The 27,338-nt window shown below is 39.6% G+C and overlaps 4 protein-coding genes across 5 annotated transcripts; 2 read left to right on the top strand and 2 right to left on the bottom strand.

The window, feature by feature from the left end:
- Positions 1-710: 710 nt before the first annotated feature.
- lsm10 (LSM10, U7 small nuclear RNA associated) lies at positions 711-2,759 on the bottom strand. 2 transcript variants are annotated; one of them, XM_004074135.3, is made up of 2 exons: positions 2,584-2,759; positions 711-1,691 (listed from the first exon to the last, which is right to left on the bottom strand). In XM_004074135.3, the coding sequence occupies exon 2, from the start codon at positions 1,628-1,630 to the stop codon at positions 1,226-1,228; it is 405 nt and encodes a 134-aa protein (XP_004074183.1). In that variant the 5' UTR covers positions 1,631-1,691; positions 2,584-2,759; the 3' UTR covers positions 711-1,225. The 2 variants fall into 2 exon arrangements, with proteins under 2 accessions (XP_004074183.1, XP_020562911.1); XM_020707252.2 differs by having other exon boundaries at positions 711-1,635; positions 2,584-2,735.
- Positions 2,760-3,690: 931 nt separating this feature from the next.
- On the bottom strand, positions 3,691-14,690 carry LOC101168383 (protein OSCP1-like). The gene is made up of 11 exons (XM_023960277.1): positions 14,446-14,690; positions 14,304-14,333; positions 12,214-12,368; positions 10,354-10,521; positions 10,202-10,282; positions 10,021-10,124; positions 4,881-5,009; positions 4,751-4,805; positions 4,424-4,569; positions 4,296-4,350; positions 3,691-4,078 (listed from the first exon to the last, which is right to left on the bottom strand). Exons 1-11 carry the CDS (start codon positions 14,555-14,557, stop codon positions 3,956-3,958), a joined length of 1,158 nt encoding a protein of 385 aa, XP_023816045.1. The 5' UTR covers positions 14,558-14,690; the 3' UTR covers positions 3,691-3,955.
- Positions 14,691-19,919: 5,229 nt separating this feature from the next.
- Positions 19,920-22,285, top strand: LOC111948235 (cell surface glycoprotein 1-like). Its single transcript, XM_023960223.1, has 2 exons — positions 19,920-21,087; positions 22,049-22,285. Exons 1-2 carry the CDS (start codon positions 19,945-19,947, stop codon positions 22,283-22,285), a joined length of 1,380 nt encoding a protein of 459 aa, XP_023815991.1. The 5' UTR covers positions 19,920-19,944.
- Positions 22,286-23,873: 1,588 nt separating this feature from the next.
- LOC105355157 (proteoglycan 4-like) lies at positions 23,874-27,088 on the top strand. Its single transcript, XM_023960222.1, has 2 exons — positions 23,874-25,197; positions 26,900-27,088. The coding sequence occupies exons 1-2, from the start codon at positions 23,989-23,991 to the stop codon at positions 27,086-27,088; spliced, it is 1,398 nt and encodes a 465-aa protein (XP_023815990.1). The 5' UTR covers positions 23,874-23,988.
- Positions 27,089-27,338: the final 250 nt, after the last annotated feature.

Below are 27,338 nucleotides of genomic sequence, written 5' to 3'. Positions count from 1 at the left end.
TCTTCACTGGTGTCCATGGATTACATGAAATCCTCTTCACCTTCATCCACCTTTGTCATGGTAGGGAGAACACGTCAATGTAAGGGTGGGGTCATCTAAGATAGCACAAGGGCTAGAGCACAGAGCCTCGAGGGTTTTCCAACCAACCTGCCATTGAAGCTCCTTATTGGCTGAACACACCTGATCCAGGTAAATCAGCAAAAGACGAGCCCTTTGAGACCCTGATGCTCCTGTAATAGAGGTTTGATAAAATGTCTTCATTCTTTGGATTAAAAATATAATCTACAACCTGTTTGGAGCTGAGGACAATAGCTGGAGCCTCCTGGAGAGAAGCTCTTTTTGTCATTGGGACTTAAGTAACTGAGGACATCTGCTAGAAAGTCCCGAACTGAGAAATGTTTCAGTGTTGATGGTGCTTTTGGGTCCAAACCAGAAAATAAATGAATTATCTACTACTTTCTGAGTACCCAACAGATGTTTTGATTATTTCTCTGCCACAGTGTTTAACAAGCTGCAAGTAAATATAGGAAAAAACAAGAAAAATGAAAGTTTTTTTATTATAACTGCATCAACTACAAGTGTTATTTTACAGAAATATCCCCTTTTTTCACAGCTACGAAGCTGCTTCTCCAACCAAAGAAAATTTTCGCCCCCTGCAGGCGGAAAACTGAAATTGCAGTTGAGCAAGAAAATCACAAACATGTATTCAGTCAGGTCACTTTATTCACACCTTAAAGTTTTAGCTATATTTTTATTAAATAAAAAAAATGCATAAAATTGCTTCAAATGGCTTTAATTTTACACAAAAATTTTAAAGGAAAAGTTTTTACGGCAACTAAGATGGGTCAAAACAATCAAATCCATTCTGTTTTAGGATGGCTGGAGCTAAATAAGAAAAGGACTACGATTATATTTGTATTCATTTCCAGCAAAAATAAATGTTAACATGATAAACATGTCATCCTTCAAACTCAATTGTCCAAATGTTTATATTTACATGAATATTTATTTTTTAAGTTTACTTTTTTTCCCCAACAGATCAGGAACAAAACAACTTTATTTTAAGGCTGAAAGTGTTTTAAAAAAATCTGCATATTTCATTAATTTGTCCATTATTTCAACATTTTGTAGTGAAATCTGTTTTTGAAGACAGTCTCCACGTCAGTTGGAGGGGTTACCCTCAGGGTGGGGTTAGGCTGAAGCTCCAGAAATTTCCATCAAATTGTCATTTTTTCCTCCCGCCAAACTCCTTCCTGCCCCCGCCTTCGCCGGCGAAGTTGCGTACCCGGTGGATCTTGGCCAGCTGGCTCTCCATGGTCTTCATGATGTCCACGTGGTCGGGGATGTGCACGTAGCGCACGTTTCTGCCGGTGATGAACAGGTCCTGCAGCTGGGCGGTCTGCCCCCGCCGGTCCAGGAAGAGCACATCCTTCAGACGGATGTTCATGAAGGCGTCCACATTGAGCACGAGCCCCCGAGCTGAGCTCTCGTCCCTCAGGTCCACCGTGGTCACCTCCCCCTGCAGCCCCTGCAGCAGGACCACCATGCTGTTCTCCGCGATCGTCCGCTCGCGGATGGAGTTCACCACCTCCACCCCCACTGTGGCGGACTCGACCGCCTCAGGTTCCATGGAGTCTAGGAGCGGAGGACGGAGCAGTGGGGGGCTTTAAGTGTGACACCAGGGACCCCCCCTCCGCAGGAAAAAACACAACCAGTCAAAACAACAAGTTTCATTATTACATTTTATCTGAGTTCAGCCTCCAGAAGTTTTTCTTTGACATCAGAACTTATATTTTTGGAGTTTTTAAAGCTTTTGACCCGAGATGATTCTGCCTGACCTTGCTCCAACATTCAGCACCAGAATTCTCTCAGGTTAAAGTTTAAGGTCATGGATATGGATTTCCTCTCAATATTAAAAAGTGCACAAACCGAGAAAAACACTGATCTTTTCTCTCAAAAGTCTTTGTAATCTCTATTTGATTTGATCAGGAGTCTGGGTCATGATCCTGCATTTGTGTATTTTGTCTACAATGTTTTACATTGTATAACTATAGGACAAACTAATAAATACATTTCCCAGCAGACAACATCTACTCTGGAGCCTCCATCTAAATCAAGCAGAGTATTATTTCCCATAAATCTTTGCGGGACATTTTGATGTTAGAGAAAAACACCTTTTTTTAAACATGCTCGATTGTAGCTGACTTGCTTCCTTATATGAAGAACATTTTAAAAAAAATGATGGAATATATTAGATCTCAGAACCATTTGGAACTCCGTGAAACAGCCCAGGATCAGCTGTCAGCGCGGAAAAGTAAACATTACGACCAAAGACAAAAGCTTATTATTTGTCAGCAAAGTCGAACAGTTCCCATTTAAATCTTTTTTAAGGTTAAATATGGCAGCTGCTGCATTTGAACATCTAATTATCAGTTAGCTTGAATAGCAAAGCACCAGAGGAATTAAAGTCACTCAAGACATTTAAACGAGAAAATACAAAACACACAGAGTTAGCCATTAGCTTTAGCTAAACGAAGCTCCGTAACTCTTCCATTATGAAGCGAAAGTTGCCAAAACATTTACCAAAATATGCCGGACATGAGTCTAGTGTAACTCTGGTTTGATATTCTTCCGATAAATGTTGTTGGAACCAGCAATCTCGCAGACTCTGCCCCACGTCACTTTAAAAGTTGATTTCCCGCATTCAGGTCGACGTATTATACGTACTGACGTCAGAACCTCGCAGCCAATGAATGAGCAGCCTTTTTTTTAGAATGAAAGCTTTATTTAAAACGGTCACAACACCCGACCATTAGATTTGATTTTTGTTAGATGTACTAACAATAACATACGTCAGCTGTCAATAAAAGAAGAAAATTAGGAAATTAATTAATCCTCTTTAAACTTTAACAATGTTTTAATATGGATTGTTTTTATGGCTTTTTTTATTATTGTTTATTGGATTGTGTGTGGTGAATGCAAGGACCTGGACGCTTTTTAATTTCCTTTTCAATAAATAAAGCTTCTTCTTCTTGTTCTTTTTCTTCTAAATATGTTTGTGATTCTCAGCTATCAAGATCATGTTATCACCGAATTCTGTTTTTAAGGCATTTGGGACTTTATAAGGTGATCTGAGAGGTTTACAACAATTTAATAGGATATAATATTCTTTTCTAACAATAACAAAAACTCAATGTATTGAAAAATACTGTAGAAAAAACGTACTTCATTTACCCTTTTAATTTTTAAAATTCTGTATCTGAGTTTATCTGACTCTGGATTTAATAAAATATAAACATAAGAAGATTCTTTAATCTAACCCTGAATATTTGAATTGTTACTGAAATGCCTGAGGTAAAATTCCATAATAATTTACTTTTGGTAAAATTTAATGAACTATTTGATACGTCTTTTTTAAATCATAGCTTTGAATAATCAATCTGATGTGTAATTTTTAACATTGATTTTCTAGTAAAACTGATCTGGGATGACGTATCACATACAAGCATTATAAAAGTTAAGATCACCGTTGTTCAAGTATTTATCGAGATAGTTCGTTTAAAGTAAAAGTGGTTCCAAAACAGATCCTTGAGGAACACATGGAGAGCTATACAGATGAATAAACCATTTGAGATTATCCTGAATGATCCTAATCCCAACAAAAATGCCTCATTTTCATGATTGTCCTCCTTGATCTTTCATGCAGATTTATTATGTTACAGATTTAATCAAAGTCCCAGTTTAAAAAAATACTATAATAATAATAATAATAATAATACTTTAAAACTTTATTAAAACATGCCAACTGGAAATTCAATCTGTTAATAATCCTCATGTTAACTTTACATCTCACAGATAGACTGACTGATGAAACTGAGATAGAGACAGATACAAAGCTGCCCTGAATGTGTACTGCATCTTTGTTATTGTAACAGGATAAAATCACAGGGGTCAGTCAGAGGTCATCCATCATGGCCAGCAGCTCGTCTCCTTTGCTGCTGCCTTGGTCTTCGTGCTTCAGCTCTTCCTCTGCAAACTGAGCGGCGATTCGAGCGAGCTCAGCAGATGCCTGTTCATCCTGAACGCACACACAAAAACACACACAAACACACACACACCAAAATGATCATATTAAAGATCAAACTGGTTAAATAAAATTAAACAATAAATTTACAAATTCAAATAAGTTGTCCAAATTTAGTTAGATTTTCATGACATTTTTAAATCGTCACACAGAAAGCTTTTGACTCATTAACTATATCTGGTGTGCTGTGTTTCTGTTAACGAAAAACCACCTGCATGGCTTGAATGTTGATGACGTCAAAGTCCTGAGCTCCTCCAGAAGTTCCCCTGTTCAGCAACACAAAGATCTCTGAGAAGAAAAGGACTTCTCTGCAGGGATGGAGACCAGAAAAGCACTCACGCCTCCTCCTCTTCGCGGTCTGAAGCAAACAGGTTTAACCGAAAGCTTCCTTCAGTGGTGTGCACGGGCACGGTCTTCATGCTGCCCATGATGCGAGCCAACAGGTTCAGCTCCTCCTTGGCCAGCAGGTTTGGAACATCATCAGGCTGCAGGACAGCAGCAAAAAAATAAAAAGGAAGTCAAAGTTTTGACCTAAATCACATGTTTATTGACTTCACTTCCTGTGATTTTTGGCTAAAGGATGGATACTTCTGCTTCTGGAGTTCACCTAAGGTTGACCTGAAACTCATTACTTTCCAATGATGTTACCATAATCTGACGTGTTACCTGAGCACAGGTGTTCCTGGACGTGTGTGTCTCCTCTGGATGGTTCATCGTGTACCTGATTGACACGCCAAGACAAGTTTTAGCAGCAGGTCGCCCAGCAGATAACACAGATCGGAGCTCGCCTTCGTACATGTTCACCCCGAGTCTGAGGACTCTGTCTCCATGGAGGTCAAAGGATCCCTCTCTGACAGCACTGCTGTAACTTCCTCCGCTGGGAAACTCGCAGCGGCTGACCTCTCTGCCCTTCACGCTGAACAGCCTGGAAACAGACAGCAGCAGCGTGAGGAGCGAATGCATCATCTGTGGATCGATTCAATTCAACGATCAACGTTTTACAGATCAAACCATGATTCAAAAATATTATGGCTAAATGGATGCAATATCTCTGTCTTTGTACTGGATATGTGAAAATTTAAAACACATGTCTCTATTCACCATTTATATCTTTATATATTATATCTTATATATTTATTATATATATTTATATATTTATATCTTTATATATTTATATCAGAATCATTAGAACATAACAGATAAAAATACAAAGATTTTGGGGGGGAAAGGGTATTTGTCACATTAAACAATGTTGACAAGATTTTTTCTGTCAACTTCCTGATTAAAACATAAACATCACTTTGTATTAATTTACAACAAATCCTGAAAATGTTCTCCAGAGTTCTCAAAGTTTTGCTGACTACAATTACAGTAGAAAGGATTTTTGTAATACTCTTAATTTCATATTTTCACATTATTTTTCAATTTGTCACCTAAATTTAAAACAAAATTTGAAACAAAATTGGTTATTTCAGTAAACTGAACTTCACAATTTTCTTTCATCTACAAAAACACTTAATAAGACTGAAAATAAGACTCTTCATCAACACTTTAATTTAAAGATTTATTTACTTCCTGCGACAGTAGTGGATTTAGTTCATTTAGTTTTTAATACTCAAAATCAAAAATTATTCTGCATTTTAGAGATCCAATTACATTGTTTGAAGTGTGTTTTTGCTATACTTTACTCTTACTATACCATATTCCCCCTTTATTTTTGTGGATCAGCTCACAAACAGATGTTAAAAAAGAGCCTAAAATGACAGACTGCAGTTACATTGATTAAACAACACGTCATGCAGCCGACTCACAACAGAGGGCACACTCTTGACCTTGTCATCAGTCATGGTTTACCTACCAGTGTGTCCGCTGTTGTGGATCTGGCTGTATCTGACCATTACTGTGTGCTTTTTAACATCACTGGTTTTATAAAGCAAGAAACCTCTGTGAGAACGGTGAAGAAACGCTACTTGACTCCTGAAGTGGTCGAAAAGTTTATTACATCTGTTCGCTCCTACTCTCCGCTTGTCTTGCCGGCCCCCTGTGATCTACTCGTTGAAAATTTTAACAGTAAATTAAAATCCAGTCTCGACTCAGTAGCTCCACTAACGTCTAAAAAGATAAGAACCAAAGCCACACCCCCTTGGAGAACTGAAGAAATTAAACAATTGAAGAGACGTTGTAGATCTGCCGAAAGACTTTGGAGAAAACACAAACTTGAAATAAACTATCAATTATACCAAAACCAGCTAAAACTATATAATCAAACCGTAAAACAGACCAGAAATTCATATTTTGCTAACATCATTTCTGTAAATAAGAATAACCCCAGAGTCCTTTTCACCACAATTGAGTCCCTGATCAACTCAAATGCAAACAAAAACACAATGCCAGCCTCCGCCTCATTGTGTGAGGACTTTGCAGACCACTTCAGGAGCAAGGTCGATTCTGTCAGATCTAACATCATAAAAGAACAGAAAAGCCTCTCTATTGGTTATGTTGGCTTGATGTTACCTGAGGAAGCACTGGACAGTTTTGACCTGGTTGAAGCTGCAACACTTGGTCGAGTTTTCTCCCAAGTTAATCCAACAACTTGTTTTTTAGATCCCATCCCTACATCACTTTTTAAATCCTTTTACGGGTCTTTTGAGAGTGAGATTTTAAATATCATGAACTCCTCTCTACAGACGGGTATTTTTCCTGCTGCTTTTAAAACGGCAGTGGTGAAACCGTTACTCAAGAAAACTAATTCAGACCCTTCAATTTTTAATAACTACAGACCTGTGTCCAACTTGCCATTTTTAAGTAAGGTTTTAGAAAAACTTGTTTTTATTCAGCTGAATGAGTTTCTCTCTCAAAACAACATTTTTGAGATAAACCAGTCTGGCTTTAGGACGAACCACAGCACAGAGACAGCCTTGTTAAAAATCGTTAATGATGTCAGATGTGCCTTGGATTCAGGTCAGATCTCAGTACTAGTTCTACTAGATCTAAGCGCAGCTTTTGATACTGTTGATCACCTGATCCTTGTAAACAGACTTAAAAGTCTTGGCCTTTCAGGGACTGTTCTCAAGTGGTTCGAATCGTATCTCATGGAGAGAAACTTTATGGTAAGCATGGACACACACTTCTCTGGGGTCCATGAAATTAATTGTGGTGTGCCTCAAGGTTCCATCCTTGGCCCCTTGCTTTTTAACATTTACATGCTTCCTCTGGGGAATGTCATCAGAAGCCACAACATCAGCTTTCATAGCTATGCTGATGATACCCAGCTGTACATAGCTATGTCTCCTGATGACACAAGACCAATAGAAGCACTTTTTAACTGTATTTTAGATGTAAAATTATGGATGGCAAATAATTTTCTGCAGCTCAACCAGGACAAAACGGAAATTTTAGTTATCGGTCCTGAAGCCAAGAGGGAGAAACAGTTTCTGAAGCTACAGGAACTTTCATTAAGTCATTCAGAAACAGTCAGAAACCTGGGTGTTATCTTCGACTCTAAGCTAACTTTTATCCCCCATATAAAACAGGTGGTTAAAACTGGTTTTTATCATCTCAAAAATCTGGCTAGAGTCCGCCCACTACTCTCTCTTGCTAATATGGAGATGCTAATGCATGCTTTTATCATGAGTAAAGTTGATTACTGTAACGCCCTGCTTTCTGGTCTTCCAAAAACCAACATTAGGAACCTTCAGCTTCTCCAGAACTCTGCTGCACGAGTTCTTACAAAGACCAGGAGGCGAGCTCACATCACCCCAATTTTAAAATCCCTGCATTGGCTCCCCATATGCTTCAGGATTGATTTTAAGATACTTTTAACAGTTTTTAAATGTCTTAACGGTCTTGCGCCTTCTTATTTATCAGATCTTTTAGTAAAGTATGAACCCTCGCGGACCCTGAGATCCTCTGGCATTGGTCTGTTAACCATTCCAACTGTAAAAACTAAAACCTATGGAGAGGCTGCATTTCAGCACTATGGCCCCCGTTTGTGGAACAGTCTGCTGGAGGACCTGAGAGCCGCAGAGAGCATTAATGCTTTTAAGAAAAGGCTCAAGACCCATCTTTTTAACCTGGCTTTTAGCTAATTTTTTACTACTTTTATGTATTTATTCAGTTATTTATTTATTTATATGTACTTTTTATTTTATTTATTTATCTATCCATTTTATCTTGTTTTATGAACTTGAATCTGATTTTAACGCGTTATTTTAATTTACCTTATTTTAATATTTTATTGTTTTTATCAATATTTTTACTTGTTTATTCTCATTTTTATTCATTTTTATTTCCGGTGCTTCCTCAGCTGGAACCCCTCCTTCTGGGTCGGCTGCTGTTCAGCCACTGCAGCTCTTGATGGGGACCTGCATCACCGCTTAGCTGTGGTGGAGCGGTCCCCGCCTGTGAAGCTGCATTTGGCTGTCTATGCGGCTGTTCACGGAGGGGGAGGTTCCAATTATTAGCGTTTCCAGCATCCTCTTTTTGTGCTCAGCCTATTTCTCATTGTCCTTTGCCATCACTTAGGGGGTGGGAGGTGTGAAAGGAGTGGGGGGCTAGGTACGGGGAGGGGGGCCCCATTTATTTATTTATTTTTATTTTATTTATTTTTAAATCGTCAATGCTTGTTTTTATATTTTGTTGTGTTTTAATGTAAAGCACTTTGTGTTATATTTATATATGAAAAGTGCTTTATAAATAAAGTTTGATTTGATTTGATTTGATTAAAGAAAAAACAGAAAAATTACATTTAACCCCATGTAAACATTCCCATCATATTTGATACACATATTTCTGAGACTCTTATCTGAAGACCATCATCAAAACTTTCCCATAAAACACCTCTTGTTTTCAACCAGGCTCGTTTTCTGCACTGTAGTTCATCATGATTCCACTAGGGGCAGTGGAAGGGCTTTACCTGCTTTTTTTCAAAATGGCTGCATGCAATCCATGGAACGTTTTGCCAATTTTCATGTGACAATAACTACGGAGCCCCCTAAGGGGCCTTTAAAGAAAAAGCAAAGTAAAAAAAAAACAAAAAACTAACAGGCACCTGTTAATTTGCGCACAGAGAAATGTTCCCAAGTTACCTGGAAATGGCATTACGTGACCTAACTGACTTTTACTTTGCTTTTTGACTTGTCTACAAAGAGATTGCCGCTTTGGTTGCTAACCGTCACAATTTCATCTTTTCTGAACGTCAACGTAAATGAGTTTTAAAGTTATGTGGTTTGTTTAAAAAAAGGGTCCAAATTATATTTTGCATTTGGATTCTTACAAAAAACTAAAGCCATTTTTTTGGGAAAGAATGCAAACTTAGTTGATAATCAATACTATAAAATACAGTTACACCATGTTTGTTAACATATTCATGTGTTTTGCTCTCAGTTGTAATAATCAGTCATAAGTGATGAGTGATGCATTGTGACATTTGCCAATGAGTGGCTCTGTTATTGATCACGTGACCTGTAAGAGGGAGCAGTTGAGAAAATAAAGTTGTGTGAAAAGTTGAAGTTCAAATAACGTGGAAAAGTCTCTTTATTTTTCTCCCGTCTTGAGTCGGATACTGGGTACACACGCCAGGAACAAAGCGTGAAAACAACTCTGCTAACAATGTTAAAAATGAGTGGATCAAGTCTGAGACAGTTAATAAGGTGTTTTTTTTTCCAACACTCGTGTCAATATTTCTGCATCTTCAATTAACATTTTTGTGAGCAAACAATCTCTGTCCCATTGAAAACAAGTATATTCCAACAAATTTTTGAATTTCATCAAAGGGTTTAAAAAACATCTTAAGGACAAAAAATGTGAAATTTCTGTAAATTCTTTGATGTTGTGGGGTAAAAAACTTGATGTAAATTAACAATGTATGATATTTTATAGAAAAGAATAAGTAAAATCCGGATTGAGGCAGTTCTGTTCTGTGACTGAAATCCTACCTGATCAGACCTGGAACATCTCCCCCATGAGGCACCGGGCCTGAGGTAGTCAGGGTGAAACGTCCGTTGGGGTTCTGGATTTGGTTCTTCAGGAACAATGACACCTGTGGTGAGAGGAGAATAATCCGTTGAGTAGTCTCTTCCTAAAACGCCACGCTCATGTCACGTTGAGAAGACTCACACGAACGTGCATGTCTTGAAAAAATATGAGCAGAGTTTGTCTGAGGAGCTGAAATTCTCCCTCTGACAGAGGAGCGTAGACCTGGATGGCGAGGAAAAGGTGGTTATATGGGAGTAACTTGATGTCTAGAAGTTCAGATCCTGGGAGATTACCTCAATGAGCTTCCTGTGGGTCTCATCCACCTGGTTGGCGACCGCCGGAGTGTCTCGGACAAACTCCCTGATGGCGTCCATGTGGTTGTAGGTGATAAGCAGCAGGTCTTTAGGCCGCGGACAAAGGTAGACTTGATATTTGAAAGCCATGACCATCAACTCATAAAGCTAAAAGTTAAACAGTTTATTCAAGTTTTAACCAACAATTTTCACAAACTTTATAAAAAACAGAAACTTCAGATAAAAGATTTAAAATAAATTCCTATGATTCCCAATAATCGTCCACAAAGTTTCTGGAAGAATATTGTTTGGTCAGATCAGGAAAAGCTTTTTGGAAACACAATTTCTTTGTTCACAGACATAGAAAAGAAAACTGTCACTGCTGTGAAACACGGACGAAGCTCTATCATGGTCTGGGCTGCTTTGCTGCATCTAATACCTGATGTTTCGAATCTGTCAAATCTGAAAACTATCGCCATTCTGGAGCCAAATGTGCTGTGGAGTATCAGAAAATTTGGTCTGGAGTCTTCATGGATCTTTAATCAGGATGATAAACAAAAAGACTAATAGCTAAAACACTGGCTGAAAGAAAAACATAGAACTGTTCTGCAGAGTTCTTCTATGAGTTCTGGTCCAAATCCTGCAGAACATCTACAGAAGGAGCAGAAACATCTCATCTTCAGACCTGAGACAATCAGAACTCAGCAGAAATGGATCAGAACATCTGCTATAAGCTGCAGAGTTTATCTAAAAAAAACAAGCAGCAAAATGTAAAAGTTTGGAGATTGTCATTTCATCTGGAACTGCTTGCTATTTAAAATTTGTTTGGTTTTATTGCTCATTTTTCATTTTTGATCATCATAAGTTTTTCTTATTAACAGAAGGGAACAAATGCCTCCGTCAAATTGTGTGGAATGATTGAATTTGAGATAATACATCCTATATTTAGTAAAATTAAGAATAAGCTTGTAAATATGGCAAAGAGACAAATAAGCGTTTGCTAAAGATGTATTTTCTAAAATCAGCACATTCTATCATAGTGAAATGCTGAGTCATTGTTGTGGGAATGATCATACTAAGTGTAATCACTTGATCCGACTGATCATAAGAGAACTTTACTTGGTAATGTTTTTGTAGAAATCAAAAGTAGAATAAGTAACATTTAAAGAAACATCTTCACAGTGATTTCAACATTTGAAAAGCTGTTTTTAGGTAGAAACATTTGAACTTACAGCTTAAGAAATATTTGAAAATTCCCTTTAACCCCATGACGCCTGTAGATGCAAAAGCAATTCGGCTCTTTTTTGACAGCAAAAACACAAGTGACTTTTTTTTTTCAAAAGCTGGAAATGAAATCAGGCGCTAAAGAATTAAAATTATTTCTTCCAACCGTGTTGTCCTTTTGTCCTTTGCTGTTTGAGCAAAGTCCACCTTAGCTCAAACAGCACCTGATCTGACACTGTTGAAACTTAGCTTTGTGAATTCAATTCATGATAGCTTATCCAAAAAAAAGAAGCAACTTGTTTGAATTTATTACCGTACTCAATGACACCAACTCTGTACCCTTGTCGGAAATTGGACTTTTTACTTTGTTTCTGTTCTTTACTTTTTATTTGTGTAAATTTACCGCTACTTCCTTTTATTTTTTTATTTTTTTGTTGCACACCTGTTGTTTTTGGTGCTCAAATCTTGTTACAATTTACAATTTTGATGCCAATAAATGATTCTAATTGATTTAGATTTGATTTTCATTGATGCTGCAGTCACTGTGGTGAGTTTGTTTCAGTTTCTAATTATTTAGCCTTAATGTTTAAAAACTAAAAACAATATCTGACAGCATCAGCAGTCCATCCTGTTTACCTTTTCCATGCTGGCCGGGTTCAGCCTCATGATGGAGGTGTGCGCTAACCGTGTGAGAACGGTCTTCATGGTCTTGTGTGAGTACAGCTGCTGGGGTTTGAGAAGTTCGTCCATGAAGGCTTTGCTGAACATGGTCCCGATGATGTCGTTCATAACTGTGAGGATTTTAAAGGAAAATATGTTTTCCTTAATCATGACAAATACACAGTGTGAGTTCTTATTTTGGTTGAAAAACAGTTGATATATCTGGATTAAAGTTGTAAATTTTACAGAATTAAATAAGGAAATCCACATAAATTCTACTATCATGAAGATCTCTTGATTTTTCACCAACCATATGCAGCTGGCTGAAATAATTACTGATATGGGAAGAAGATTATTTTTTTAAAGTAATTTTAGATTTGTTTTTGTATTTGAAAGTCTTTCATCTTTTGCCAGCGTTGAGTGGTAACGGCTTCATCGTTTCTAAACCCACAGTGGATAGACATATGTGGAGATCAGCAGGAAGTGAGGTCATGTGGGTGATGATGTTCACTACGTCTGAAGGATCTGTTCATTTATCACTCATTTATCCAGGATGGCTCCATAGTAGAAAAGGTTTTTAAAACGGTCATCAGGTGTTTAAGATAAAAATGTTTGTTCCAGAGGTTTTCTAGATTCTGCATCTTAGCGTCACTTAGTTCGGAGAGTCAGAGATCCGGTTTGAGATGGTTTGGTGACTAAACTGAATGTTGGAAGACAAAAACAGGAGAATCCCTCATAAAGTCATAAAACATGCATATGTGAGGACAGCAGAAAGCCCTTTTGAAATGGATTCAGTGGGGTTCTGAGTGAAAATGTTTGGTGTTTCTTCTCAGTGGAGCTTTTTGGAATCATGTGATCACTTTGTTCTGTGCTCAACCTGTACATGAACAGTAATCAGGTTGTTTGTGGTTTGCAGCGCGGTTCACTGGATCCTGGCACTTCACACGTCTTGTGTGATCGCCAAGCATGCAGCAAAAAGTTAAAGAATAGTTAACCAATAGAAAATGTGCATACTGTCCCCTACAGTGTGTGTGTGGGGGGGTGTAAAAGTAGCATTAGGTCTGAATTTTTAAGGGTAATGTAAGGCGTGACATGGAGAAGTCAGACAGAAAAAATGTTTGCGTATGGATGTATTGCCTGGATGTGAATAGGCTCTAAGCCAGTACCTCACTGAACTGTAAAAATTGAAATACGTAGCAGGGCCCCAAGCCTCATTGGGTTAGAATTAAACATGGTAAAAAAATATAAACAAATCAATCGATTCACACGTTTTCAAAACTTTCTTAGTCTCTTATTGATTGCCAGAGTCTATCCCAGCCAGTATTATTGGGCAAAGACGGGGTACACCCTGGATGGTTCGCCAATTCAACATAGCGCACAAAGTGATACAAATTAATATCATAGTTATTTTTTAACTTGTTCTGTACAGCAGCTGAGCAAACAGATAAGAGCTGAAGGCCTCTTGTGTTAGACAGATTTTAGTGTTACAATAGGGGGTCGTGAATATTCAGACACAGAGGTGTTTATTTAGATGAACCCTTTTTCTATTTGAGGCTAAACTTTATTTATATTGCAGGTTTTTCTTGTTGGACAGAACGGAAAAAAGAGAAAGAAAAGAAGAGTGGTGGATGGGAAATAAGGAGGACAAAAAAGGGGTTTAAAAAGTTGGAGGACAATTACAAAGTAGTAGAGGTAGAATCCCAAGAAGAGGCAACAAGTTGCTGGAGGTTTATCATCATTACTGTCAAATGTAGATTTCAGTCAAAAGGGCACAAAGTTTCCAAATTACCAATGTCTTTGTAGTTATTATGGCTTATCAAACACAGTCATATTTAGTTTATCTAAATGTTGCTTTTTAGCAGGAGTTTGTGCTACATTTCTACAACTCTGCCATCAGGGAAAAAAAATGTGTCTGCAACCTCGGGAAAAAAATCCACTAATCTTGACAATCCAAAAATAAAAACAAAAATAATCATTGAAATGAAATATACATTTTACATTTTGACAATCATATTTTTAAATGACAATCTTATTTCATGACGTTTAGATTTCTTTTGCACCTGTACCTCTTTTTCTGTCCTTTTCCGACCACACTCCTGCAGACCAGTGAGGATTCCCCATGAAAGAAAAAAGGAAGATATTTGGGATTCTGCAGGCTGAAGATGCTTCTGTTCCTGAGCTGAAAGGACAGTGTGATGGAGGATCTACCTTTCTCTGTGTTGTCCACAGACGTGTTTTGAGCTTGCAGGCGTTGGTCCAATATGTAAAGCATTTCTCCACCCAGATTAATGAAAACCAGTGGCAGAGTCCTCGTGGACATTGTGCTTGGACAGAGAAGGTTGCTGCTCTAGAAGTCACCATCAGATGCAGATGTAAAGCACTTTTGTCTCTGGTTATTCCTGCAGTAAAGCGCCACTGGTGAAAAAGCTGTCCATGTTAACTTCTTAACTGATCATGACGCTGCAGACTGTCACTAAGATGCAACAGGTGGTCAGGAAGAGGATTAGCAGCGCACGGCTCAAGCTTATTGGACAGGATCAATGTGACGCCTCGGCTGCAAAAGAGAAGAACCAAACCCATTCATGTCTAATAGTAAACAAAAACATAAACTTAACAAAAGCCCTGGACCTTAAAATTAAACTCTACAAGGTTTTTGCATGCACTGATATATTTTTGCAGACTCCGCTGTGCACATGGGAGTTTATTTATAATCCATTTTTCAGACTGATGAGATTAAGCCATAGGGTTATCCTAAGCCTGATAATGTACATTGGATATTATTGGACTCAAACAATTTCCACAAAAAAAATCAACTAAACAGCACAAACTTTAGTCTAAGGAATGACATGACAATTATAGTTCCCATGACTCCGCCTCTTGCATGGAAACCATAAAAAACAGGTTCAATAAGGCAACTTTCCTGAAGGAACGTGTTTTTCACATCAAAACCTTATCGCCAACGTGACATCCAAACCTCAGACAGGGCGCCAACTAGAGGAAAAATCAGGAAACTCGGTCCACAGGATCCAAAGATTTGCCTACTGGTTGGTTGTTTTTAGAAACATTAATCACCAAAAGGTGCCAAAACAACTATTATAATTTTCATGGTTTTCCGCTACAAAGACACCTGAAGGGATTTAAATCCTAAGACTCACTTGGTTTATCTAATAGATATAGAACCACATGGAGGTAAAGTCTGCTCTAAGTGGAGACCCTCCGTGGATTTTGACCAATATGAGCAAAGTTTGTGAGACAAAGCCAAAACTTTTGAGATTAAAAACACAAAATTATTTTGACACTTTACAATCACCCCAGAGATTAAAAAGTCCCTGATAACCATAAATATATCAAGGAGATGAGTGTTTTGAATCAAGAGGTTGTTTTACTTTTTTTAAATGGTCCCACAGGCTGTTTTGAGGGTATGGATTGCTCAGGCTTCCGGTTACTTGTGGTCATGATGTTAGTGTTGTGACTACAAGAACAATGCTGGATATAGAATCACCTCAAATTCTTTCTCTTTGGTAAATCCAGTTGTCTCCAACGCCCACTCGATGGTGCACAAGGTACCGGTACCTGATGTTGAACCATTTGAGCCTCCCCCCTTTGTGGGATTAACTGTGTCACATGGCAGAGAAGAAGTCTGGGGAGGAAACCAAAAGCCTCTGCATCTTTGTCTTTAGGAGCCCTAAATGCAACTGGAAAGTGTTGCTGAAAGGAGAAAAGAAACTTGACTTATATAAAGAGTGGGAGCAGCCTTGGAAAAAAGGCTTTGGCTATGCTAAAGCTTCTCCAGTCCAACATGTGAAGTCAAATTTTACTACCGGTAACTGTCACTGTGCTTCTATTTGTCCATTTTACGACGTCTCGTTCCCTTTGTCTTCTTCAATCTAAATAAGAGATTAGAGAGTAGAAATTTGCAAATGATGGGTTTATCTCTATGTGGAAGGCTGCAGCAGCTCCCTGCTCTGCAGACAGTCGTCTTTCCAAGTCAGTTATGTCCACTCTGAGTTTCGATATTTTTGAGAATTTCTACAAACAAACAGCTGCGAACAAAATGTGAGACAATCTTGAAGACAAACTTGGCCAACCACAGAAGAGATTTCTGATGATGGAGATCCATATCTACCTCTGGATTTTCTCTGTGTAAGACAAATTCATTAATGTCTTTTAGATGTGCAGACCAATGATTGATACAAAAAATGCAAGATTTCACTAGAACCAATTATGAATGTAAGCTTTTTGTTGAGTTGTAATGCCTTTTACCCCTCCAGAGCGACCTTGACTGTGGGGGCAGGAACCGGTTTTAATGACAAGCCAGACCTCCATCCAAGTTTTTACAACACGGACTGGATGGCATTTTTTCCGGATGAGACTCCACTTTCTGCCATTGCCATCCCCGGAACACATGAAAGCCTGACGTTGTACGGAGGACCACTTACTGTGTGTCAAGTTTGGACTTTGAAGAAGCAGCTGAGAGTGGGAATACGATATTTGGACGTGCACGCCGGGATATGGTTTCCCAAACAAAAAGAGATCTATATCCGTGATGGTATTTGGATGTTTTGGCAGCATATGGATCTAGGAGAAGTCCTAAAGCAGATCTCAGATTTTTTAAAAATCCACAAAAATGAGACCGTGCTTTTAAAACTCACCTTACATGGACTTTACAAGTCAAAAGTCGAGGATTTGGTGAAAACAATGATTGGTAAATTTCAAAACACAGTGTGGACAAAAATGTCTGTCCCAAAAATCAAGCAAGTCCGAGGTAAGATAGTTTTTCTGAGGAGTGAAACCTTTCATTCTGGAGTAGACAATGAAAAATACACATTATTTGAATCTAACAAGTTGAAGAACGTTAAAGAAAAAATGAAACAAATGAAGTCACGCATCTGTGCTCATCAGATTGTTGTCACTGAGACTGCCGCCACCGCTTTAAGAAGCCCAAAATCCCTGGCCCGAAGAGTTAATCTGCAGCTGAGTGAATTAATTCAGAAGCAGAAGACCCTTTCTTTAAACCCGGCCTGCTTAGGGGTCTTCAGCATGGACTTCCCAAGTGCAGAGACCATCAGCAACATGCTTCACCTCAAACCCTGTGATTGCGGTCAAAGACGAGGAACCCCACTTCCAGAGGGAACGGATGTGGAAGTACAGCGAAGACCAGCAGTTTCATCAAGAGCAGGGTCACTTTCTCAGACAGAACCAAGTTCCATACAAGGATCAGAAGCAGCTAAACCAGAACCAACTTCTTCAGCAGTAATAAAACCAGAAAGTCTACTAGAGCCAGCTTATACCGAGGGTCCAACACTGGAGCAGAAATGTCAAAAATCATATTCTCCATCACCTGAAAATCTTTCTGAGTCAGAAACAGCTCCTTCATCAGGAACAGAATCAGAGACTCAACCAAAACCAACTATTTTGTCAAGGCTAGAACAAGAATCAACTGTTGTACCAGGAGAAGAACCAGAATCAACTGCTCTACCAGGAGAAAAACCAGACTCAACTGCTTTAATAGCAAAAGAATATGTATCAACTGCTCCACCATCAAAAGAACCAGTATCAACTGCTTCAACAGCAGAAGAAACAGTATCAACTGTTTTACCAGGAGAAGAATCAGGATCATCTACTAATATGGCAGACGAATCCATATCTATTATTCTACCAGGAGAAGAACCAAAATCAACTATTCAACCAGGAGAAAAGCAAGAATCAACGGCTTCAACAGCAGAAGAACCAGAATCAACTGCTTTAATAGTAGAAAAACCAGTATCAACTGCTCTAAGAGGAGAAGAAGCACTATCAACTGCTTCAAAAGCAGAAGAACCAGTATCAACTGCTTCAACTGCAGAAGAACCTATAAAAACTGTTTCAACAGCTGAAGAACCTATATCAACTGCTATACCAGAAGAAGAACCACAATCAACTGCTCTAACAGTAGAGGCACAAGAAACAACTGTTGTACCTGGGTATCTACCTGAATCAACTGCTATCCTAGGAGAAGAATCAGTATCAACTGCTTCAATGGCAGAGGAACCAGTATCAACTATGATACCAGAAGAATATTCAGTATCAACTGCTGTACGAGCAGAGAAACACGAGTCAATTGCTTCAATGCCAGCAACACCAATATCAACTGCTCTACCGGAAGAACCAGAATCAACTGCATCAATAGAAAAAGAACCTGTATCAACTGCTCTACCAGGAGAACCAGAACCAGAGGAACCAAAAACATCTGCTTCTATGGCAAAGGAAACAGTATCAAAAGTTTTACCAAGAGAAGAACCAGAATCAACTGCTCTCAGTGCAAAAGAACCAGTAACAACTGCTTCAACAAAAATAGAACCAGTATCAACAGCTTCAACAGTAGAAAAACCAAAATCAACCGCTCTACCAGAAGAAAAGCCAGAATCCCCTGAACTACCAGTTAAAGAACCAGAAAAAACTGCTTCTATGGCAGAGAAAATGTTATCAACTGCTCAACCAAGAGAAGAACCAGAGTCAAGTGCTTCAACAACAGAAAAACCAGAATCAACTGCTCTACCAGTGGTACAGCCAGAATCAATTGCTCTACCAGTTAAAGAACCAGAAACATCTGCTTCTATAGCAGAGAAACCAGTATCCATTATTATACCAAGAGAAGAACAAGAATCAACAGCTTCAACAGTAGAAGAAACAAAATCAACTGCTCTACCAGGAGAAGAACCAAAATCCACTACTCTACCAGTTATGGAACTAGAAAAAACTGCTTCTATGGCAGAGAAACCAGTATCAACTGCTCAATCAAGGAAAGAACCAAAAACAAGTGCTTCAACAACAGAAGAACCAGAATTAACTGCTCTACCAGTAGTACAGCCAGAATCAACTGCTCTACCAGTTAAGGAACCAGAAACAACTGCTTCTATAGCAGAGGAACCAGTATCCACTATTCTACCAAGAGAAGAACCGGAATCAATAGCTTCAACGGCAGAGGAACCAGAATCAACTATTCGACCAACAGAACAACCAGAATCAATGGTTTCAAAAGAAATAGAACCAATATCAACTGTTCGACCAGTAGAGGAACCAGAAACATCTGCTTCTATGCCAGAGGAACCAGTATCCACTATTCTACCAAGAGAAGAACGAGAATCAACAGCTTCAACAGCAGAGGAACCAGTATCAAATTCTCTAGCAGGAGAAGAACCAGAACCAACTGTTTCCACAGCAGAAGAACCAGAATCAAATGCTCTACCAGTTAAGGAACCAGAAACATCTGCTTCTATGGCAGAAGTACCGGTATCAACTATTCGACCAAAAGAAGAACTACAATCAACTGTTTCAACTGAATTAGAACCAATATCAACTGCACTACCAGTAGAGGAACCAGAAACAACTGCTTCTGTGTCAGAGGAACCAGTATCAACTGTTTTATCAAGAGAAGAACCAGAATCAACTGCTTTGACAACAAAAGAACCAGTTACAACTCCTTCAACAGAAATAGAACCAGTATTGACTGCTTCAACAGTAGAAGAACCAATATCAACTGCTCCACCAGGAGAAGAGCCAGAATCCACTGCTCTATCAGTTAAGGAACCAGAAACATCTGCTTCTATGGCAGAGGAACCAGAATCAACTATTCGACCAACAGAAGAACCAGAATCAACGGTTTCAACAGAAATAGAACCAATACCAACTGCTCGACCAGTAGAGGAACCAGAAACATCTGCTTCTATGGCAGAAGAACCAGTATCTACTATTCTAACAAGAGAGGAACCAGAATCAACAGCTTCAACAGCAGAGGAACCAGTCTCAACTATTCTACCAGGACAAGAACCAGAATCAACTGTTTCAACAGCAGACGTCCCAGTATCAACTGCTCTACCCGTTAAGGAACCAGAAAAATCTGCTTCTATGGCAGAGAAACCAGTAACAACTATTCTACCAGGAGAAGAACCAGAATCAGCTGTTCCCACAGCAGAAGAACCAAAATCAACTGCTCTACCAGTTAAGGAACCAGAAACATCTGCTTCTTTGGCAGAGGAACCGGTATCAACAATTCGACCAAAAGAAGAACTACAATCAACTGTTTCAACAGAAATAGAACCAATATCAACTGCTCTACCAGTAGAGGAACCAGAAACATCTGCTTCTATGTCAGAAGAACCAGTATCAACAAATCTACCAAGAGAAGAACCAGAATCAACTGCTTCCACAGCAGAAGAACCAAAATCAACTGCTCTACCAGGAGAAGAATCAGTATCAACTGCTCTACCCGTTAAGGAACCAGAAACATCTGCTTCTATGGCAGAGGAACCAGTATCAACTATTCTACCAAGAGAGGAATCAACTGCTTCAACAGCAAAAGAACCTGTATCAACTGCTTCAACAGCAGAAGAACCAAAATCAACTGCTTCAACAGCAGAAGAACCAGAATCAACTATTCTACCAAGAGACGAATCAACTGCTTCAACAGCAAAAGAACCTCCATCAACTGCTTCAACAGCAGAAGAACCAGAATCAACTGCTTCAAAAGCAGAAGAACCAGAATCAACTGCTCTACCAGTTAAGGAACCAGAAACATCTGCTTCTATGGCAAAAGAACCGGTATCAACGATTCGACCAAAAGAAGAACTACAATCAACTGTTTCAACAGAAATAGAACCAATATCGACTGCTCTACCAGTAGAGGAACCAGAAACATCTGCTTCTATGCCAAAAGAACCAGTATCAACAAATCTACCAAAAGAAGAACCAGAATCAACTGCTTCCACAGCAGAAGAACCAGAATCAACTGCTCTACCAGGAGAAGAATCAGTATCAACTGCTCTACCCGTTATGGAACCAGAAACATCTGCTTCTATGGCAGAGGAACCAGTATCATCTATTCTACCAAGAGAAGAATCAACTGCTTCAACAGCAAAAGAACCTGTATCAACTGCTTCAACAGCAGAAGAACCAAAATCAACTGCTTCAACAGCAGAAGAACCAGAATTAACTATTCTACCAAGAGAGGAATCAACTGCTTCAACAGCAAAAGAACCTCCATCAACTGCTTCAACAGCAGAAGAACCAGAATCAACTGCTTCAAAGGCAGAAGAACCAGAATCAACTGCTCTACCAGTTAAGGGCCCAGAAACATCTGCTTCTATGGCAAAAGAACCGGTATCAACGATTCGACCAAAAGAAGAACTACAATCAACTGTTTCAACAGAAATAGAACCAATATCAACTGCTCTACCAGTAGAGGAACCAGAAACATCTGCTTCTATGCCAAAAGAACCAGTATCAACAAATCTACCAAGAGAAGAACCAGAATCAACTGCTTCAACAGCAGAAGAACCAGAATCAACTGCTCTACCAGGAGAAGAATCAGTATCAACTGCTCTACCCGTTATGGAACCAGAAACATCTGCTTCTATGGCAGAGGAACCAGTATCAACTATTCTACCAAGAGAGGAATCAACTGCTTTAACAGCAAAAGAACCTGTATCAACTGCTTCAACAGCAGAAGAACCAAAATCAACTGCTTCAACAGCAGAAGAACCAGAATTAACTATTCTACCAAGAGAGGAATCAACTGCTTCAACAGCAAAAGAACCTCTATCAACTGCTTCAACAGCAGAAGAACCAGAATCAACTGCTTCAAAGGCAGAAGAACCAGAATCAACTGCTCTACCAGTTAAGGGCCCAGAAACATCTGCTTCTATGGCAAAAGAACCGGTATCAACGATTCGACCAAAAGAAGAACTACAATCAACTGTTTCAACAGAAATAGAACCAATATCAACTGCTCTACCAGTAGAGGAACCAGAAACATCTGCTTCTATGCCAAAAGAACCAGTATCAACAAATCTACCAAGAGAAGAACCACAATCAACTGCTTCAACAGCAGAAGAACCAGAATCAACTGCTCTACCAGGAGAAGAGCCAGTATCAACTGCTCTACCCGTTAAGGAACCAGAAACATCAGCTTCTATGGCAGAGGAACCAGTATCAACTGCTTTACCAGGAGAAGAACCAGAATCAACTTTTTCAACAGCACAAGAACCAATATCAACTGCTCCACCAGTAGAGGAACCAGAAACATCTGCTTCTATGCCAGAAGAACCAGTATCAACAAATCTACCAAGAGAAGAACCAGAATCAACTGCTTCCACAGCAGAAGAACCAGAATCAACTGCTTCAACAGCAGAAGAACCAAAATCAACTGCTTCAACAGCAGAAGAACCAGAATCAACTATTCTACCAAGAGACGAATCAACTGCTTCAACAGCAAAAGAACCTCCATCAACTGCTTCAACAGCAGAAGAACCAGAATCAACTGCTTCAAAAGCAGAAGAACCAGAATCAACTGCTCTACCAGTTAAGGAACCAGAAACATCTGCTTCTATGGCAAAAGAACCGGTATCAACGATTCGACCAAAAGAAGAACTACAATCAACTGTTTCAACAGAAATAGAACCAATATCGACTGCTCTACCAGTAGAGGAACCAGAAACATCTGCTTCTATGCCAAAAGAACCAGTATCAACAAATCTACCAAAAGAAGAACCAGAATCAACTGCTTCCACAGCAGAAGAACCAGAATCAACTGCTCTACCAGGAGAAGAATCAGTATCAACTGCTCTACCCGTTATGGAACCAGAAACATCTGCTTCTATGGCAGAGGAACCAGTATCATCTATTCTACCAAGAGAAGAATCAACTGCTTCAACAGCAAAAGAACCTGTATCAACTGCTTCAACAGCAGAAGAACCAAAATCAACTGCTTCAACAGCAGAAGAACCAGAATTAACTATTCTACCAAGAGAGGAATCAACTGCTTCAACAGCAAAAGAACCTCCATCAACTGCTTCAACAGCAGAAGAACCAGAATCAACTGCTTCAAAGGCAGAAGAACCAGAATCAACTGCTCTACCAGTTAAGGGCCCAGAAACATCTGCTTCTATGGCAAAAGAACCGGTATCAACGATTCGACCAAAAGAAGAACTACAATCAACTGTTTCAACAGAAATAGAACCAATATCAACTGCTCTACCAGTAGAGGAACCAGAAACATCTGCTTCTATGCCAAAAGAACCAGTATCAACAAATCTACCAAGAGAAGAACCAGAATCAACTGCTTCAACAGCAGAAGAACCAGAATCAACTGCTCTACCAGGAGAAGAATCAGTATCAACTGCTCTACCCGTTATGGAACCAGAAACATCTGCTTCTATGGCAGAGGAACCAGTATCAACTATTCTACCAAGAGAGGAATCAACTGCTTTAACAGCAAAAGAACCTGTATCAACTGCTTCAACAGCAGAAGTACCAAAATCAACTGCTTCAACAGCAGAAGAACCAGAATTAACTATTCTACCAAGAGAGGAATCAACTGCTTCAACAGCAAAAGAACCTCCATCAACTGCTTCAACAGCAGAAGAACCAGAATCAACTGCTTCAAAGGCAGAAGAACCAGAATCAACTGCTCTACCAGTTAAGGGCCCAGAAACATCTGCTTCTATGGCAAAAGAACCGGTATCAACGATTCGACCAAAAGAAGAACTACAATCAACTGTTTCAACAGAAATAGAACCAATATCAACTGCTCTACCAGTAGAGGAACCAGAAACATCTGCTTCTATGCCAAAAGAACCAGTATCAACAAATCTACCAAGAGAAGAACCACAATCAACTGCTTCAACAGCAGAAGAACCAGAATCAACTGCTCTACCAGGAGAAGAGCCAGTATCAACTGCTCTACCCGTTAAGGAACCAGAAACATCAGCTTCTATGGCAGAGGAACCAGTATCAACTGCTTTACCAGGAGAAGAACCAGAATCAACTTTTTCAACAGCACAAGAACCAATATCAACTGCTCCACCAGTAGAGGAACCAGAAACATCTGCTTCTATGCCAGAAGAACCAGTATCAACAAATCTACCAAGAGAAGAACCAGAATCAACTGCTTCCACAGCAGAAGAACCAGAATCAACTGCTCTACCAGGAGAAGAATCAGTATCAACTGCTCTACCCGTTAAGGAACCAGAAACATCTGCTTCTATGGCAGAGGAACCAGTATCAACTATTCTACCAAGAGAGGAATCAACTGCTTCAACAGCAAAAGAACCTGTATCAACTGCTTCAACAACAGAAGAACCAAAATCAACTGCTTCAACAGCAGAAGAACCAGAATCAACTATTCTACCAAGAGACGAATCAACTGCTTCAACAGCAAAAGAACCTCTATCAACTGCTTCAACAGCAGAAGAACCAGAATCAACTGCTTCAAAAGCAGAAGAACCAGAATCCACCACTCTACCAGTTAAGGAACCAGAAACATCTGCTTCTATGGCAAAGGAACCGGTATCAACGATTCGACCAAAAGAAGAACTACAATCAACTGTTTCAACAGAAATAAAACCAATATCGACTGCTCTACCAGTAGAGGAACCAGAAACATCTGCTTCTATGCCAGAAGAACCAGTATCAACAAATCTACTAAAAGAAGAACCAGAATCAACTGCTTCCACAGCAGAAGAACCAGAATCAACTGCTCTACCAGGAGAAGAATCAGTATCAACTGCTTTACCCGTTATGGAACCAGAAACATCTGCTACTATGGCAGAGGAACCAGTATCAACTATTCTACCAAGAGAGGAATCAACTGCTTCAACAGCAAAAGAACCTGTATCAACTGCTTCAACAGCAGAAGAACCAAAATCAACTGCTTCAACAGCAGAAGAACCAGAATTAACTATTCTACCAAGAGAGGAATCAACTGCTTCAACAGCAAAAGAACCTCTATCAACTGCTTCAACAGCAGAAGAACCAGAATCAACTGCTTCAAAAGCAGAAGAACCAGAATCCACTGCTCTACCAGTTAAGGAACCAGAAACATCTGCTTCTATGGCAAAAGAACTGGTATCAACGATTCGACCAAAAGAAGAACTACAATCAACTGTTTCAACAGAAATAGAACCAATATCGACTGCTCTACCAGTAGAGGAACCAGAAACATCTGCTTCTATGCCAAAAGAACCAGTATCAACAAATCTACCAAGAGAAGAACCACAATCAACTGCTTCAACAGCAGAAGAACCAGAATCAACTGCTCTACCAGGAGAAGAGCCAGTATCAACTGCTCTACCCGTTAAGGAACCAGAAACATCAGCTTCTATGGCAGAGGAACCAGTATCAACTGCTTTACCAGGAGAAGAACCAGAATCAACTTTTTCAACAGCACAAGAACCAATATCAACTGCTCCACCAGTAGAGGAACCAGAAACATCTGCTTCTATGCCAGAAGAACCAGTATCAACAAATCTACCAAGAGAAGAACCAGAATCAACTGCTTCCACAGCAGAAGAACCAGAATCAACTGCTCTACCAGGAGAAGAATCAGTATCAACTGCTCTACCCGTTAAGGAACCAGAAACATCTGCTTCTATGGCAGAGGAACCAGTATCAACTATTCTACCAAGAGAGGAATCAACTGCTTCAACAGCAAAAGAACCTGTATCAACTGCTTCAACAACAGAAGAACCAAAATCAACTGCTTCAACAGCAGAAGAACCAGAATCAACTATTCTACCAAGAGACGAATCAACTGCTTCAACAGCAAAAGAACCTCTATCAACTGCTTCAACAGCAGAAGAACCAGAATCAACTGCTTCAAAAGCAGAAGAACCAGAATCCACTGCTCTACCAGTTAAGGAACCAGAAACATCTGCTTCTATGGCAAAAGAACCGGTATCAACGATTCGACCAAAAGAAGAACTACAATCAACTGTTTCAACAGAAATAGAACCAATATCAACTGCTCCACCAGTAGAGGAACCAGAAACATCTGCTTCTATGCCAGAAGAACCATTATCAACAAATCTACCAAGAGAAGAACCAGAATCAACTGCTTCCACAGCAGAAGAACCAGAATCAACTGCTCTACCAGGAGAAGAATCAGTATCAACTGCTCTACCAGTTAAGGAACCAGAAACATCATTTTCTATGGCAGAGGAACCAGTATCAACCGCTCTACCAGGAGAAGGACCAGAATCAACTGTTTCAACAGCAGAAGAACCTATTTCAACTGCCCTTCCAGGAGAACAGCCAAAATCAACTGCTCTACCAGTAGAGGAACCAGAAACATCTGCTTCTATGGCAGAGGAACCAGTATCAACTGCACAAGCAAGAGATGAACCCGAATCAACTGCTTCAACAGCAGAAGAACCAGAATCAAATGCTCCACCAGGACAAAAGCCAGAAACAACTGCTCTACCAGTTAAGGAACCAGAAACATCTGCTTCTATGCCAGAGGAACCAGTATCAAAAAGTTTACCAATAGAAGAACCAGTATCAACTGCTCAAGCAGGAGAAAAACCAGAATCCACTACTCTACCAGGAGAAGAACCAGTTTTAACTGCTCTACCAGGAGAGGAACCAGAAACATCTGCTGTTATGGCAGAGGAACTAGTATCAACTGCTCAAGCAGGAGAAGAGCCAGAATCAACTGCTTTACCAGTTAAGGAACCAGAAACATCTGCTTATATGGCAGAGGAACCAGTATCAACTGCTCAAGCAGGAGAAGAACCAGAATCAACTACTTTAACAGCAGAAGAACCAGAATCAACTGCTCTACCAGGAGAACAACCAGTATCAACTGCTCTACCAGTTAAGGAACCAGAAACATCTGCTTCTATGGCAGAGGAACCAGTATCAACTGCTCAAGCAGGAGAAGAACCAGAATCAACTGCTCTACCAGTTAAGGAACCAGAAACATCTGCTTTTATGGCAGAGGAACCAGTATCAACTGCTCAAGCAGGAGAAGAACCAGAATCAGCTGCTCTACCAGTTAAGGAACCAGAAACATCTGCGTCTATCCCAGAGGAACTAGTATCAACTTCTCAAGCAGGAGAAGAAGCAGTATCAACTGCTCTACCAGTTAAGGAACCAGAAACATCTGCTTATATGGCAGAGGAACCAGTATCAACTGCTCAAGCAGGAGAAGAACCAGAATCAACTACTTCAACAGCAAATGAACCAGAATCAACTATTCTACCAGGAGAAGAACCAGTATCAACTGCTGTCATTATTAACACACAGCGTGCAACAGATTCTTATTTAGCACTCCCCAGCAACCAAAT

Source organism: Oryzias latipes, chromosome 11 (genome assembly GCF_002234675.1).
Source record: "Oryzias latipes chromosome 11, ASM223467v1".
In the NCBI taxonomy this organism is placed as follows: domain Eukaryota; kingdom Metazoa; phylum Chordata; class Actinopteri; order Beloniformes; family Adrianichthyidae; genus Oryzias; species Oryzias latipes.
This window is presented reverse-complemented; position numbering and strand designations above follow the sequence as displayed.

Bases quoted from the DNA above. Each gene is read 5' to 3' on its own strand.
- LOC101168383 (XM_023960277.1), bottom strand. From the start codon at position 14,557: ATGTCCACGAGGACTCTGCCACTGGTTTTCATTAATCTGGGTGGAGAA. The intron at 12,369-14,303 runs GTACAGGTGCAA...AAATCCTCACAG, and splicing joins GGAAAAGGACAGAAAAAGAG to TTATGAACGACATCATCGGG. The intron at 4,806-4,880 runs GTACGAAGGCGA...CGTGTCAATCAG, and splicing joins CTCAGACTCGGGGTGAACAT to GTACACGATGAACCATCCAG.
- lsm10 (XM_004074135.3), bottom strand. From the start codon at position 1,630: ATGGAACCTGAGGCGGTCGAGTCCGCCACAGTGGGGGTGGAGGTGGTG.
- LOC105355157 (XM_023960222.1), top strand. From the start codon at position 23,989: ATGGCAGAGGAACCAGTATCAACTGCTTTACCAGGAGAAGAACCAGAA. The intron at 25,198-26,899 runs GTAGAGGAACCA...CTTCTATGGCAG, and splicing joins CAATATCGACTGCTCTACCA to AGGAACCAGTATCAACTGCT.
- LOC111948235 (XM_023960223.1), top strand. From the start codon at position 19,945: ATGGCAGAAGAACCAGTATCTACTATTCTAACAAGAGAGGAACCAGAA. The intron at 21,088-22,048 runs GTATCATCTATT...CTATGCCAAAAG, and splicing joins CTTCTATGGCAGAGGAACCA to AACCAGTATCAACAAATCTA.